Source organism: Serinus canaria, chromosome 3, assembly GCF_022539315.1.
Source record: "Serinus canaria isolate serCan28SL12 chromosome 3, serCan2020, whole genome shotgun sequence".
In the NCBI taxonomy this organism is placed as follows: domain Eukaryota; kingdom Metazoa; phylum Chordata; class Aves; order Passeriformes; family Fringillidae; genus Serinus; species Serinus canaria.
Window position 1 is genome coordinate 103,972,692 of NC_066316.1, and position 17,193 is coordinate 103,989,884.

The 17,193-nt window shown below is 37.8% G+C and overlaps 1 protein-coding gene across 2 annotated transcripts in view; it reads right to left on the reverse strand.

Moving 5' to 3' along the window:
- Positions 1–17,193, reverse strand: part of LDAH (lipid droplet associated hydrolase) — a 112,242-nt gene that overhangs the window by 63,285 nt on the left and 31,764 nt on the right. For both annotated transcript variants that reach the window (XM_018921240.3, XM_018921225.3), the window contains one exon: positions 1,240–1,409. In XM_018921240.3, the coding sequence (XP_018776785.1) occupies positions 1,240–1,409 (170 nt within the window). The remainder of the gene's footprint in view (positions 1–1,239; positions 1,410–17,193) is intronic.

Sequence of the window (17,193 nt, forward strand, 5' to 3'; positions counted from 1 at the left end):
GGTCTAAGAGGGTCCCAAAGATCCCTAAGTTTCAAAATACTGACAAAAAGCTGCCAGCATCCGGTGAGCCAGGTATAAAAATGTTACTCAACAATTTTTAGTTTAATTGAAAGCAGATAAAATCATTTGAGCAATAAAGACTAAAGATTTTGACCGCAAAAAAGTTGGCACATTTGAACAAATTAATGCACATATTTTCTAGAATGCTCCTTTCTAAAAGTATGTAAAATTTCTCTTTTTTAAAAAATATTCCTGTTTGTAATCACAAAGTGAAATATGTCTGTAGAAATATATCAGGTTATCCTCATGTTTCACATTTTTAGTTCCTTTTACCTTTAAAGGAAGAAGAAGTTAGATGTGCAGTGGAAATAGTTGCGAAGCAGTGGATATGCATATATTAACCACATGCATTACATGTATTAACCACACGCATATATTAACCCCAGACTTCATGTCACCACTAACATGGACCTTCCTTCCACTTGTACAAAGTATAAAGTATAAAGATTGTATAAAGTAAAGGAAGAAGCAATGATTTAGTAAGAGTGAATGTTTAAGAATAAAAACTCCCTATTCTCCATTTATCAGCCATTAACAGACAGTTAATACTGAGTAGAGTTTGCTATTTACAGAGGGCAAGGATATGGTCCTGCTTCAGCCTTCTTACTGCTTCACAGGGACAAAGAAAAATGTTCAGGTATACAGAACATGCAGTTACAGCTCTCTCATTGAGTTACACAAACCAAGACTGAATTGCAGAAGCAGTGATATTTGCATTAAATTTTAAAATCAATGTTTTTCATAGGAGTACTTCTCAAAATTTATATTAATATTCATTCCCATACATTTTCCCATGTCTAACCAGCAATCTGTTCGCCTCAAGATAAGAGACCACTATAAAAATCACGACCAGTCTTAATTTTTGGTGTAACACATAATGCAATTGCCAAACGTCTAGTGATTTGCTTGTAATTTATTTAAAGATGAGAACAAGAAGTCATAAATATATGTCTCGCCATTATTAATTATTTATATTCCAAGGGCATAAAAGATCCAAATTCAGACTCAGAATTACATCAATCTGCTTTAAATGTTACTAGGATCAAGCCTTTATTTTTGTTTGTTTGTTTGTGTAGAACAGAATAGAGTTTCCACAGAAGCTACATGGCATTAGCCGCAGGCTGACCACGTGCACTGCTTTGCTAATAAAGCAACTCCCACTCAAGAAGGTTTATGTACCTGAAGTTCTGATGCTCGTTTCATCATCTCCAGGGTGATGTAGCAACCAATAGAATGAGCAATCAGTACCAGCTTTATATCTTTTGATACATTCTTTTTGAGGAAGTTCAGCTTATGCTCTACTTGTCCGTTAAGTCCAAAAACATCCTCTAGCTCCTTAATATCTGTGTCTGAAACATAAAAGAAAAGAAGTCCTTTGGTTCAGTGAATAAAATTTCTGGCACTTTTTTTTTTTTTTTTGTCCATCTTCTCGGTAGAACACTGAAATAAAAACATGTATTTATTTTAAAAAACCCAGATAAACAAAACCCAAAAAAAACCCCTCACCAGACCTAAAAATTTAATTTTCAGTTACCACCAATGGAAAATACTGACAGATAAATCACATGCACAGGATATAAAGCCTTATGTGTAGCTTGGGAACCAGCACAAGATATGTAAACACATGGAGATTTCATAGCACATCATCCTTCATCTCCTTCATTCAGAACAAGACCAAACTCAGGGCATTGGATCAGCTTGAATCAATCCAACTTTACATTGAGAGATCAGGACCTACAACAGCAATACTGCCCAGGAATCAGTCCCACCCACAGAAGACAAGCTACCATATATGTCGTCATGCAGTAGCAACCTCCATATATTCATAATCTCCTGTCCTAAAGATGCACAAAAATGTCCCATGGAATGAGGAAAAATAGGAAATGCCTACGTGTCAACACAGAACACTAGCATCTATATAAAATATCCCTGTTAATGCAGGTTCTTATCATTGTCAATTCAGCTGCAAAGAGGAAAATCAAGTTAAGAGCTTCATGGTTCTAGATTACTGTACAGTTTCATTCCTGCTTTGCCAGAGACCTTCTAAAGGAGCTTGGGCAATCCCTCATGAAGAGGACTTGGCTTCTTGCTTCCTGGCCAGTCAACAAGACAAATTGAACTGGCGTCTGTAAAAATATACAGCAATTCAGGCATCTGTAACTTGCTTATTACAAGGGTGATATGTATATCTGAAGTCCCCCCAGTCTAAGGGCATTCACAGCTCTTTCATCTGCTATAGAAAAGAGTTTTACCCACTAAACTAAACACTAAGTTAAGGATACACCACTCCAGTTTATGCTGGACTACTCTACTGACATGACTGTAACAAGAAATACTGAAAAGAGTAATAGAAAAGAGAAAAAAAAAATGAAGGAATGAATGCCCCTAGCTTATCGAGACAAGATGGAGTGGTACTAACATCACTTAATCTCTTAAAACTGTGCTATTATCTCAGGATTCAGTTTCATACTACACATTAAACCTTTGATCTTTTATGCTCCTTACAGGCTGACTTGCCTGAAGTAAGCTAAACCTCCTGGCAGCATACTTTGGACACGCAGTGGGGACCAGCAAGTTACTGAGCATGGTCCTACAGATGGCTCCTAGGCTGCTGGCAAAAGCCACCCACCGCTAATAACTCAGGAGCAGCTGACAGAGTGCACACACAGCCCTAACTGGCCCAGTAAAGTGTTTAATTTCCCACTTGGTGTCTTCTGATGAGCTCTGCTACAGTCTCCCCTGTGAAAAATAGATGTGGAAGAAAGTGTCCATCAGGCAAAGACACTGTAAAGATAAATACATTAAAAAGACTGAAATACATTGAAAAGCTACTGTACAAGAAAGTCATGATCGTACTTCTGTTTCGGATTGTTCTGCACCTGCTTGAGGAAAGAGGTTAACTCTTAGTTAACTGTCTATGACTGTGAACAGCATTTATCAAATTCCGGCTGCCAGTGCTTTAATTCATACACAGTAAATTTCATGGCAACTGGACAGTAATCTCAAATACTAAAAGTTACTAACTCTGCTGTAGTGAAGTTATTGGGAGGTTGATAGTGACAGAACTAATTGGTAGCCCAAGTGGGCTGGCACTGCATCACCTTTTTGATCATCTGTATGAAACATCCTTTAGAAGAAAAATAATTGCTCAAGATGGATATTTTCTGAGTTAAAATAATTACCATCAAAGTCCCAACAAACTTGTTCTTCAGTTAAACTAGTATTTCTGCTAAAACTACCAATGATCATATCCCAGCATAATTTAGAGCAATTTACTCAAAACAAAAAAAGGGTTTACCAAAATACACCCAAGGAATGCAAAATTAGATGAGAAGTGATATTTTGTTTATTAGGCTTTCTGCATGTAATGGAAAACAAAGAGTTTGTTCTATTTTCCAAAACCCTAAATAAAAGCCTAAGGCAAAACCACTGTTTTTAAATTTAGTTTCTACTTTTAGCAAAAGCTGCCTATCCTACATTAAATTACACAGCAGCTCAGCCTTGTGCAGGAATAGGTTGCCTACATCCCAAGTCTAATTACAGGTATATGTAGCAAAAAAATGCTAGCATAGTAGAATCACGATGGCCCATTGGATAGAGCAACAAGTGAAGGAGTAAGTTATATTGATTATATATGCATTAAAACATTTTGTAATATATATGTGTTGGTAACATATATAGTGTTGGGTTGAGTGAGTCAACGGTCCCTTGTAATCATTTGCTATCATTTCTGTACTGTTTCACTCAGGCCCTGCCATCTCAGTTGTTTATCAACATGTCTTTTAATGTTTTACATTTCATTACAATTATTGAAAATAAGTGTTTCCAGCTTATTTTCCAGTTAAAGCAAGGGAAAATGAGGCATAGTAGGTGTATAAATCTTATAGAGAACTCTTCATGGTTCACAAGACCCCAGAAACCAAGAAGGAAACAAGACAAATTTTTATTTGTATTATTCAGTCTCACGAGGCTAATGGCTTTTCCGTACATGAATTCTGCATCTGCTAAAAGAGCTGCTGAAGACTGCTGCCATGAAATTAATAAATAGCACAGCAGAGACAGTCTAGGCCCATCTCAATACTTTCTAAGTTTAGATTAACTATGTTAGACAAATACAATTAATTAGCTACGACATTACATTCCTAATTTAATGTTTATTTACCTAATAAATAGCAGCGTAGACATTCTGGCCAACATACCCAAATCTATTGGCTTCAGTAGAAATGTGTCTGTTCAGAACCAGATGGGCTGCCAGAGCAAGAACCCTGAGGAAGGACATGGCTAAGGATTCAGAATAAAGTGAAAACAATGACTTTCTCCTCCCTGCTTTTGGCCAGACTTGAGAACACTCAATTCAAGCCTGTGCACCAGTGTCTCCTTAAGGGAGCTAGGGAGAGTTGAGCCTGTGGAAGCGATTTTTAATTGGATGGATGGGTCAGTTGTGATTGATGATGATCATGGACACACATTCTACTGTGGGCCAAATCACCCCCAGCACAGCCCTGCTCACACACTCAGAGCAAGGATGCTCTGATTCCCTTGGCTACTGGCCTGTGTTGCACACACAGAGAACCTCTCTGAGACTGCCAGTGAGTCATGACAGCCAAGGCTGACCCCAGAGAACTGTTTCAGCTGTTTAATACAACCTTTACTTTTCTTCTGAAATAGTGGTTTATTGCCAAACCAAATCACCTTGGCACTATTCTAAGTAGGATTAGAAGGAGAAGAAATAGAGAACAACAGAAAGACAGAAGATCTATAGAAAGACGCGCGCATAGGAACCAACAGAGCTGGGTTAGCACTGCCTGCTGTGTGACTGATTGACAGCTCAGCCAATCAGAGTGGGGTTGCTGTGTGATTGACAGCTCTGCCAGGCCAGGGCTGGGCTCTGTCCCACCACAAACCAAGGCCTGACCCATCCCTGGCCCCACACGGGCATTCCAAGATCCCAAGGCGTCTCGGGACATTGATCTCATCCAGCCTCTGACAGAGAAGTCACACTGGGGAATGAGCATGCAGTGCGGGGTCTGGTTATCCCCATGCAAAACTCTCATCATGGACCAACTCCACACTCCTCAGGTGAAGCTCCAGTGGCACATAACCCTGTACTGAAATAGGCATCCTATTTGACATCTGGACAAACATAAAATTGCCCACGCCTCGTGTCACTTCATGTTTACCCAACACAAATGCTACACTTGTAATAGTCCAAAATGTGCAAGAGTTGGGCTGCATCACAAGTCTGAAAGATTTATTTATTTATTTTACAGAATAAAATCGCCCAGGGATTATCCAAAATCAACATGAATTTCTTGGGTGGAGAAGCTTAAATGGGTTCTTTGTATAAGCAAACAGACTTGCACAAACACACTGGCAGTCAGCACTCCAATGGCTCTACATCAAAGAAGAGACCAGAGTGACTTCACCTCAGGTGTGGAATACATGCCGTGGCTGAAGGAGAGCTCATTTAAGCAGTTTTCAGATAGTAGAAATTATACGACTTGTACCTTATGCTACAAACACCCCATCTGGGCCAAGACATGATTTTAAGACTTTATTTATAGGTGTATTAAAAGAAATACTGTATTTCTTTATTTTTTTTGGCAAAGCATTGATTTTCTGGTGTGCTTTCGGAAAAACAAATGCACCATCGCTTGAATGAATGTCTTTTTCTAACCTCTGCTAAAACTACAGGCAGAAAACAATGATAGATTAAAATAAAGTGTTTGCTCTAAGATCAGTCAACAAGTTAATCCAGCTAGGAAAGAGGACTTTGGTTTTCAGGGAAATAACAGAGAATTGTGTTTGTTTGTTTTTCTGCTGTGTATGCAAGGGAAATTCTTATGTGGAAAAAAAAGTGTTGCAGTTATATGAGCAGACTTGAGGCTGCCAATTCATAAAAGTTAGCCTTTCATTAAAAAGTCTGCTGAATCACAGACTTCTTCTGACTGGAAGATTCAAAAAGATACCAGAGGCCTGACCTTCTAACAGAATCTTCAAATTTCTGCACGCCTTTGCACTTCCCAAATTTCACAATTTTACATGTCCAAACTCTGAACTGCCCTGGTCACAAGAGGTGACTGAGTATTTGAGCTCAGTACATATGAACACTTTTCCACTTGTCATGGAGTGACATTGAAGTATGTCCCAAGATCAGCTCATAAACAAGGGCTCCAAACTACTCCTGAACAAGGAAGGAGCCATGAGGAAAGGTGATCTGCAACTATATATAATGAGGGAAACCACTGGTCTACCTGCACTCTATCTTCCTCTTCCATGGACCATTGACTCTCAGAAGTGGTAGCAGGATATCTAAGGACAAACTTCAGTCAATCATTTCTATAAACTCATGTGGTCAAGAATTTTCAGAACTGGACCTTGTGCAGGGTAAGGACAAGTAAGTGTCTGGAGACTGAACTAGTGGGCAAGTTCAGGGACATATAAATTCCTCTGCATCTCCACCAAATACCCAAGTAAAACCAACATATTGGGTCAAGTGTTTTAGACTTTACATACCACCTCTTTTTTCCACCACAAACACAGAGACGCTGGTGGGAGCAGCAGTAGTTTTGACTGAATAACTTGTTTTTAGATGAAGCAACACCTGGAAAGCTTTTATCTTTTCCTTTATGTAGTGAGATGCAGAAACTACAACTGAATTACTTAGATAAGCTGTTAAAATGGTACGCAAAATATGAAGTCTAATTCTGGAAATGAAATAATTTGATTGCTTTTTTTCCTCTTATCTAAAGACCCTAATTCCTCAAAACTGAATCATGCCATTTGCAAGTGTGAAAATAGAACTGTAAGCTTAAAAATTGAGAAAAAAAAGTTTGTGGGTCTATTATGGGCATCCCCTAAGGATACATTGCTCAAAGCCTGTTTCACTTTCATTTGATTAGTGAACCATGGATAATTTGTATCAGCAAGCAATAAAATGCCAAAGAAATAGGATGGAAACCCTGAAGGAATGTTAAATAAATATTGAAGATCTCCTCCTGACACCAAGAACTAGGTCTTAAAGCATTGTGTTTTAGATTAACCCTTAGACCTCAGTCTGGCCCTAGCACCCTCAGGAACTGTTCATGCAACTTTTAAGATAAACACACCACTCATTAGTGTTTATTAGAGCAATTACTTTTTGTAAAGGTATCCTCCACAAATAAATTGCCATTTACTCAAGATACTGAAGTGGTCATATGTATTATTTTCTTTACTAGAAAAATAACAAGGCCTTATTTTACAAACTGAACTACTGATTTCCTTTGCTTTCTACAAAACTATTGCTTGGACACTTGTTTAACACCTAATATGTTTTTCAAAGGAAGCTATATTATAATTAAATTAGTACAGGAGTAGTCTGACAGAATGAACTAATAAACATGACAAGTACTAAACCCCAGATTTTTTATTAAAAGCATACAGAAGTGCTCTGAACTTTTAAAATTATCTCTTAGAAACTTATTTTATTTTACATTTTGTCTTGCTCCCCTCTATTCCGAATAACTATTATCAAGTAATTATGAAATAACAGTACAAACTTTGAAGCAGAATTTTGTTGGTTGTCTCCAATGCAAGGCAAACACCATTAAAAAGTGTTTTATTGTGCAGTTCTACACCAATCAACATCTCTATTCCAAGAACTTTAATGAGCATAAAGCACATGTTATATGGGTGATTTACATAATGTATATGGTAAAGTTTTCTATATTTGAATGACTGCACTTTATAGTCAGTAAACTGAATAACTGCAGGAAGTGCAATCTGTAAGAATTCTCAGCATGGTATTATGAAGAGAGAAAACAAACAGTAAAACAAACTTACAAAAACCCCCACAATTTGCAGGGTACAAGCTAGAGACCCATCACTGTATAGGAGCAGATCTGAATTTCCAACATATATGACCTCAAGGAACAAAAAGCAAAGAGGTCTGAGTCCCTGGGAAGCTGATTGTCCATGCTATGTTTCTTGGTTTTGGACACACTGAAGCCAAGTGCAAGGCTGTGTCGATGCCCCCCACTCACCCACACAAACAAAACTGCAAGCTTCAACACAACTTACTTTTATACAGATTAGCAATGAAAGAAAACCAGAAGAATGATGTTCTGCACACCACCAAGAATGGGGAGGTGTAGCATAGATGGTAAGGAAAGGACAGTAGAAATTGTGTGAGTATTGAAGGGAACAAAAATAGATGAGTATCACTTCACAGGCATTGATTCCATTGGTGATGACAAATGAGGTGCTGCACCACAGTAGGCAAGTCCAACAGTCACACCTATTGAAAACAGCACTTCAAAACTTTGGGAAGTTTAAACAGATACAAATACAGAAAGAAGGACTGAGAGCAAACAAGGGAGAGCCACAGTTTAGAGCAGAGTAAGACAGCTGGCCAAGGAAGACAACCCATGTTATTTCAAAGAGAGGAAAAAAAAGAATTATTTTCCAAGTAAGAGAAAATGAGAAGGTGCACACCATAATGTTAAGAGAAAGAAAAGTGAAAAAGCAGGGAGTTGAGAGGGGCAGTCATACAAGTTAGATACAATTCACAGTGATTGGACAGACTGATGGGTAACATTTTCTGAAGTGTTTGATGCTTCTACTGAATTCAAGCTGTAACTTTTAATTTGCCAGGTCAGTCCCAATTTTTCTTGAAAATCCATCCCAAAATTTTATTCATTAGTGTGGTATCAACCAAGACTGACATGTTCAATTAAGTACGACTCTTCAGAATAATACTAAAATAACAGTAATATATTTCCTGTTTCACCAGCTCCTATAATGGGCATTAGGATGGCATTAAATAAACTTAGTCTTTGTCTTTGCCCTTGTGAATATTCATCTTGGATGACACTGTTTCAGTAGACGCATAAAGAGATGTGTAGGTTTCTATGATCATTTGTCCATAGAAATGTTAAATTTCATGTTGTAAATCATGAAACAACAACATCCTTTTTAAGGAGTAAATTATCTACTTAGGCAAGCATAACATTTTTCCATCTTTCATCTGTATCCCTCAAAACTGATGGATTATAAGAACCCTTTAAAATTATCATCTTATATTTCCTGCTGCAGCAAACTGGCAGCACAGGACTGACTGCAAAGAGCTACGTCAGTTTATGCCAGCAGAGAACACGACCCCCTGCTAGCAGTGCTGAGGGCTGTAGCACAGCACATCTGCAAAATATTCTGCAATGCAGTGCCACCTCACAGGACTCAGTCAACACTCCCAGTGCTACCTGCCTTGAAAAGCTTTGTAATCTCTGCCTGTGCTCCTCTTCACACAAGGAGTGTGACCTGACATCAGAGGGAACCAACCATGGCTCAGTGACTCCCAGCACTGATCCCCACTGGCAAAAGAGAAACAGACAAAACAGCACCTGCAAAAGTCTGAATTTATGAAAATCAATGGTAAAACTCAGCAGAGCAAACAGAATTTCCCCTTATACTTTGTATAAATGTAGCAGGTTTTTTTATCAGTTGCTGATGCTTTAAGTAACCATTTGCATATGCTGTTCAGTGCAAATTTTGTATCTTTACACATTTTGGTGAAATGACTACTTTAAATTCTGATTTTTATCTTTTCTTCTCCAGTGTGCTGTTACACTGTTTAAAATTTAATTCTCCATTACCAAGATAACAGTTTCCTTTTTAACCTTCTTGAAGAAAATGCTGAAAGTTTCTTTCTTAGCCACCCACCTGAAATGCCCAGCATACAACTATGGCAACCTGCCCAAGGTACTGCTGTGATGACTTTATTCTACTTGGAGTTTAACCTGATAGGTAAAATAGAGACTGAAGTGCCACCAGTACAAAACTGAGTACTTAGAGGGGCTACAAGCAAGATGGAGAGGGATTTTCACAAGGGCATGAAGTGATAGGAAAAAGGGAAATGGCTTTAAACTGGAAGAGGGCAGGTTTAGTTTAGGTATAAGGAAGAAATTCTTTACTGTGAGCTGTGGATGCCCCATCCTTCAAGGACAGGCTGGACTGGGCTTTGAGCAGCCTTATCTCATGGAAGGTGTCTCTGCCCATGGTAGGGGATGAATTGGGGATTTTTGGTGGTCATTTTGCACATTTGAGAAGTCCTTCATGGAAAGTAAATCAGTTCACCACAAGCAGATCTAGAGTCACGGTTGTAAAAAGTCTGGTTTCCTCAACCATTTACATTAGCAGACATTGAAGAAACAGCTCAATACAAATATTTTGAAACTGCCTGAGGCTTTACAGTATGATTTATATAATAAGATATCACCTGAGTTTTACCTGCACTCTAGACATAAACAGCTCCAAATATGTACAAGTCCTTTCATACTGAAGTGTATTCAGGAACACTGATATTGCCCTCTTTGTAATTAACTGAAAAATCTCCCAAATCATGTAAACCATAGCATGGAAGGAAGTGGCAGCAAGATCAGCAATAATATGCTTGAAACCATAGTTCTGTTCTAAAAAAAGTGACTCTACAATGGCAGTGCCAAAGAATTTTAATTATCTGCTATAATGTTTAACCCAATGGGGAATTACTTGGCAAACAAGTAGTCACCTGACCAAACCAAGTAATTCAATAACTGTAGCAAATTAGGTTATTTCAATATATGTATTAATTGACAAAACCTCAAATTCAGCCTTTAGAAAGGTAAGAATATGCCTATCCTAAAGAAAGACAGTAGTGTCACATGCTATCAAAACTAGAAAAAAGAAAAACTTCATCCAGCAAGCAAGAGTGAGACTCACTCATTCAACCTGAAGCCACAGTACCACATAATTTAGTTCTTTATCATTTCTTCAAGCACTCTGCCTCTACTCAGATCTTACAGATTTAAGATACACTAGAGGTAACAGTAATTCATTACTGAATATTTAAGAATGAGGCCATTTGCAGTCACTTCTTCTGCCCACTCTGCTTTTCAGTTTCCTGTATTTTCCTGAAATGCATATACTGCTCCTCAAAGGAAGGGAAATTCCTAAAAATGAAACCAAATCTGAAAGGGTCCATGTTCCAAACCTGATTATTTTTAGAATCTGGAATGATGGTTTCTCACTCTTACAGCTATAGATCACTATCAATTAAAAATAAAAATGTCATTAAACTCTGGACTGATCCCATCAAGATCTGTACCACTTGTTGCAAGTTTTGTGGGTATCAAAATTAAATCAAAGGTCCCTAATATAAATTAGAATTACTAAATTAAACTATTGATCAGCTTTTCTTCCTGCAGCCAACCTGTGAAGTGTATAAACTTTTTGACTCAACTACAAGAATAAATCCAGGCCTCTTACACCTTCAGACATAATGATTATTCCCTGCTGTGGTGTTACTTCATTGTCATTCTGTTAGCAGATGCAACAATATCTTTCAAATTGAGTTGTGTTAAAAGATGTCTAAGTGTTCTCCCTGAAGAAAATAACCTGATCATCTAAATACTATGGTTTTTTCCAATTACATTAGGTTTTTACTTTCCCTTTAACAGTATGGTAAATAGTTAAGCAAGCTACTCTGAAACATCATAGCACTGCTCATCCCAGGGAACTGTGACCTGCCTTCAAACAGACACAAGAAGATAGATCTGTTACCTTTTGACCAGGTAGAACATTCTTGAACACCTTCCCCCAGCCCACTAAAAGCCACCTGCATCTAAACAGAAATGGTGGTACCAGTTGGAGAACATACCTATGTCATGGGATGAAATGCACAAAATAACCCTTAAACAATTTCAAAACCTACATCCAGTGTCATCCAATGTTCATTTCCTGGAATGCAGTAAAGACATTAAGCTCTCTAATGGATGAATTCCTGCCTATTTTTTTTTTAACATCTTGTTTTCTAAATAAAGATCCAGAAGATTGTATCAGTTTTCAAAAATCTTTAAAAACAGAATTATATTTTTCTTATTTGTAGGTATAGATAAAAGATTTTGGTTCTTTTAACCAAGGAATTAGTTGAATAAGGGACTAGAATAGATTAAAAAGTTCTCCACATAGACATTTTTAATAGTATTACAATACATATTATGTCAACAGACTTAGTGGAAAACCTTGAAAGAAATAAGAGAATGCAGAGAATCTATTTTTCATATAGCCATAAGAAATGTAAAGACAAAGTCCTATTCCTTGTAATAGCAAGGAAAAATTAGTCACTACTCCATCAAACTCAATGGGATATACATTAAGTGGCATGAAAATGAGCTTAATAGTGTTTAAATGATCTTTATAATTAAATACATGGCTGCTAAGGTATGATAATATAAACACTTAAAATTGTTAACATTTTGAATGGCCAGAAAAGAAAACAACAGAGCAACTTAGAAATACTTCATATTTAGCAAAATTTTAATTTTCTTAGTTTTGATTTTGAATGGAACAAGACTTTTAAACACATGCTTAAAATTAAGCAGGACTGATAAAGTCAATGCCAAATGCCAAGATATCACTCTGAGGATGTATTTGCATAATTATGGGCATGATTATGGGACTTCCATGAATAATTAACTGAATGTGGTTTAAAGGAAAGAAGTAACTGGAGTAGTGCAGCATCCCTAGGGCTGCTTACTTTTCACACATCTAGATTTCAAGCATTCCAGTGGGTTCATAAGATGAACTGACCATTTGTTTCCTTAAAATAGACACTTAGCATTAAAAGCCATACAGTAAAATTCAGATCTTACCAGGCTAAGACAAAAACCTCAACATTTAAATGGCTCCTAATAACTTTTACACATGCACACACACTTCCTTCCTTAGACTGCCTTTTCCAAGACAGGGAAGGAATAAGGTTTCTGAGCAGCAGCAGTTGCTGGATCACAAGGGGCAGCAGGACTGCACTGCAGTGAGCTGACAGTTCCTGTCCCATCCTGTGACAACAGCCAGTCCTTCTGTGCACACCCTGACCTGGGATCCCTCACTGCTGACAAATACCATGTGAGGAGCTCCATGTGATTCATCAGTGCCAAGCCCAGCTCCGTGAGCAGGAACATTCCCCTCCCTATACATTATAAAAAACTACACTTGGTATGGAATAGTTGTGAAACCAGCATAATTCTACCATGATGACATGCTTAAAACTTGGGGTTTTTATTGTATCTACAGTGTGATACCACTAGACTGGGAGACATTGTGTCATATAAATCTTCACTACAGTTAATTTTAATGTATTCTAGGCCATAAACATGACTACAGAGTTTTCTGCATTTGTAATATAGAAATATAACTGACTAAACCTCAAAGGAACTTATATTAAAGGTAATTTATCTTTCAATGACTCTCAGATATTTTAACTGATACACCTAGGAAGCAGAAAATGATGTTAAAATAGAAATGATTGTGAATTAAATGTATGTAACATGAATAAAATGTGTATATGCATAAGCTTAACGTATGCATTTGAGATGCCAGCCCAGCTGCCTTCCTACTGCTTCTCTTCCTATGTATATATGTATATATAAATACGCAAGACATAAATGCTTTTTAAACACAGCTATCACTGCATACCCCAGTGTGGCCACATATCTGCTGTCATAACTAATCATACAGGGATGAAGCACAGATAAGGGTTTGCTGGTTAAAAAACTTCTGATTATGACAGAGATTAATTCTGAGGTGTTTTTGTACTGAGCAAAGAGACTGCCAGTATCTCTGATCCACCTGATTCAGCAATGTAGGCCTTTTCCCTCATCAGCAATTGCTAAAACGATCTATTCTACTTAAAACAAAGAGTCACAAGCCAGCAAAAACTACCAAATGCATACAGAGTCCCTGTGTCTGTGTAACTTCGGTCCCTGGAAATGTTTAAGGCCAGACTGGATGGAGCTGTGAACAACCTGGTCTAGTGGAAGGTGTCTGTGTCCACGGCAAGGGGGTTGTAAATAAATTACATTTAAGCTCCCTTCCAACCCAGGCCATTCTATAATTCTGTGATACACAACAGCAAGGAAAAGTCCCTATTTTTAGGAACTCAGTTCTTGGAACACCAAACTTCCATGACCTCCTCCTCCTCCTCTCCTGTTTGCAGCAGTGCAGACCACAATCCCACTCCTTGCCAGCACCACACATTCATGGTGGCACAACATCTCCAAGGGCACTGCAGCAAATGTTCACACAACAGTGTTATTGGAAAAGTATTCTTAGGTACCATTCATTCCACTCAGCAAGTGGAAAGCAGCTAAAGTGTCAATTGCGTCTGATCAGCCAGATCACAGTTTGGGAATCACTGTCCTAAATAACTCATAACCTCTTATTACAGAACACCACACTCTTTGTCTTGCTCAGGCTACTATTTTAGGATCTTTCCTGCCGGCACAGCATATCATGATGGTAAAAACTTACGGCTCATATCTGCTAATCATGCCCACACTTCTATCTGTCATTTGGTGGACAACTAGCCAGCAATTAACATGATTATTAACTTGCCAAAGTATAAATTCAATTTTACCCAAAAAATTTCAGTCATTTTTTCTGGATTTATACCACTTGAGCTAGAGGCAGACTCTCACTCATAGCCAATTCTGCAATTTCATTGTAAGCCAGAGGGCTGCAAAAGCAAACTCCATTCAGATGAATTATAACAACAGCCAAGAAGCAATATATCAAATAAATTTAAGCTACATACCACTTCCAATTTTTCCTGTAATGCTAGAATTTATTTCTTTTTATGCACAACTTAATTTGAGTTCAAAACTTCACACTGATGGTACATTAACATTTCGGGTTCACATAATCAATGTCTTCACAGACAATTTATTATTCCTTCACCACTTCTCTGCTTTTCCCATACTGTTCCTTAGGATGTAATTCAGTTTCAAAATGGTCTGAAGGCCCTACTCCCTCTGTGTAAAGAGCAAGCAGTGGAAACACTCTTTTGATGGACTAGAAATCAATCATTACCTATCTTTTTTCACCAAGAACTATAAACTAAGGCTAGTTTAGCAGATTTTAAGGTCACACTATTATCTTCTACAGTGCACAGAACATAAAAGATCTAACTAGAAATGTATTTTGTAATTGACTATTAAGAATGCCACTCAAAATTTCCTGTCATTCAGAAGGAAAAACATGTCTTGCTGATTTGACTGTCTAACTCAATACTCATCCATATGGTTTACGAAGTTCTAGAGATTTATCTTGAACATAATTTATTATTTGACCAAATATTGTATCATTAAGTCATGAATGTTGACTAGCTACTTAAAATGTATAAGACATTTCAATACATCAATTGTGCCTCTTTAGTTGATTAAGATATGAATCACAGCATTCCATATTTCTGTAGCACTTGGCAAACACAGACTAGTAGGACAAATAAATTAGTAATTTAATTGTGATTTAATTTTTCTTTACTCTCAGTCTCACTTTGCTACCAAAAGTAGTTTATTGGCAGCTCTAAGGACAAACAAAAGCATGCCTTCCATCTTCTTGAAGGACACTGAGGCACTGGAGTATGTCCAGAAAAGGCAATGAGCTGGGGAAGGGTCTGGAGCACAAATCTGATGAGGAGCAGCTTAGGGATCAGGAGGTGTTCAGCTTGGAAAAAAGAAGTTCACGGAGGACCTTATTGCAGTCTACAACTACCTGAAAAGGGGCTATAGCCAGGCAGGCAGGGGTTGGTCTCCTCCAGGTAACAAGGGATACAACAGGAGAAAACGACCTCAAGTTGTGCCAAGAAAGGTTCAGGTTGGACACCAGGAAAAATTTCTTCACTGAGAGCGGTTAAGCATTGGAACAGGCTGCCCAGGGAAGTGGTGGAGTCACCATCCTCGGAAGCATTCCAAAAACAAGCAGATGTGGCACATGATATGGTTAGTGGGTATGGTGGCATTTGGTTGCCTTGATCTTTTCCAAATACAATGATCCCATGATTCTACACTTATTTCTGTCTGAAATGTTCTATTTCTTTTTTCTCATTCAGCCACAGCAGATGTCCACGGAAATAAACCACTTTAAAACACTGCTAGGTATGTACATCTGCTGTCCATGCATATGTTTTATGCTAATTTTAAATAAAATAAGAGAGCACTAGAAAACTGTTCTAATTTGTAATTTTGCCTACACCTAAGGATTGATGTTGGCCTGTTTTATGTTCACAGCAGTGTTCAAAACAAATGTTTTTTTAAAAGCTGAGGAGGAAGATAAGGACATTGAAACTGAGGTATAACTTCTGTATTGTATTCAGTGAGTAAAATTAAGTTTCAAATAGTTTTGCAAAGTGGATTGATTGCTGGGAGTAGAACAGTGAAATGTTCAATTAATGGTGTGTGCCTCTGTGGAGCAGGGCTTGCAAGACTTCTCTGAATAGAAGGATATCACACGGAAGTAGAAATGAAAGGTGTAGCTTTGTTCAGTTTCCAAATTGCTAAGTGATATCCCTCCAGTCAATTAGGAAGCAGTCTGTGATTGATGGCTGCTGTTGGAAAACTTTAGTCTTTATTAGACTTCCAAAATATACTTGAACTAAATCTTATCAGGCATAGTATTTCTTTATAGTTTGCTACATTTTAGACCCCTTTAGACAGGGCAGCATCATTCACAAGTCAAGTGCACAATTTAAATGTCTGCACACTCTAAATCAGTGGTCTCCAACGTGGGGTGTTTGCACAGAGTGATATAGGAAGAAAATATCAGGAATGCTGGATTTACTACTACATCACTGTAGCTTGTCCAAGTCCAGAAGACTTCCAATATCAATCAGCTTTCAGGACAGGATTCACTGCAGGTTCCCCCCATCTAACTATGTTTGGAGCACCATCTCTTGCTGCAGATCTGCATGGCAAAAGACTCTTAACAGATACACAAGCAACCTCTCCCCTGCAAACATCCCATACCCCAGTCTCAGAAAGACATACTGCTTCCAGGTAATTCACTGATTTAGTACAGCTATTTTTAAATTCAGAGATAATTCAATCTCTCCTAAAGTACTCAATCTCTGAATTGGACATTTAATTTAAAAATGTACTTTTCTAATCTACTCTTCTCAACATAAACACATTCTAGGCCTTTTTCACTGTAACATGTCTCTAATGACTGCCAACAGTAAACTCTCTTATTTTCTTAACAGCACATATTTGTCTGGCAAATCTAATTTACCTAAAATACTTCACTACTCTTCTCATACAACTGAAAATTGTTCTGTGGAAATAT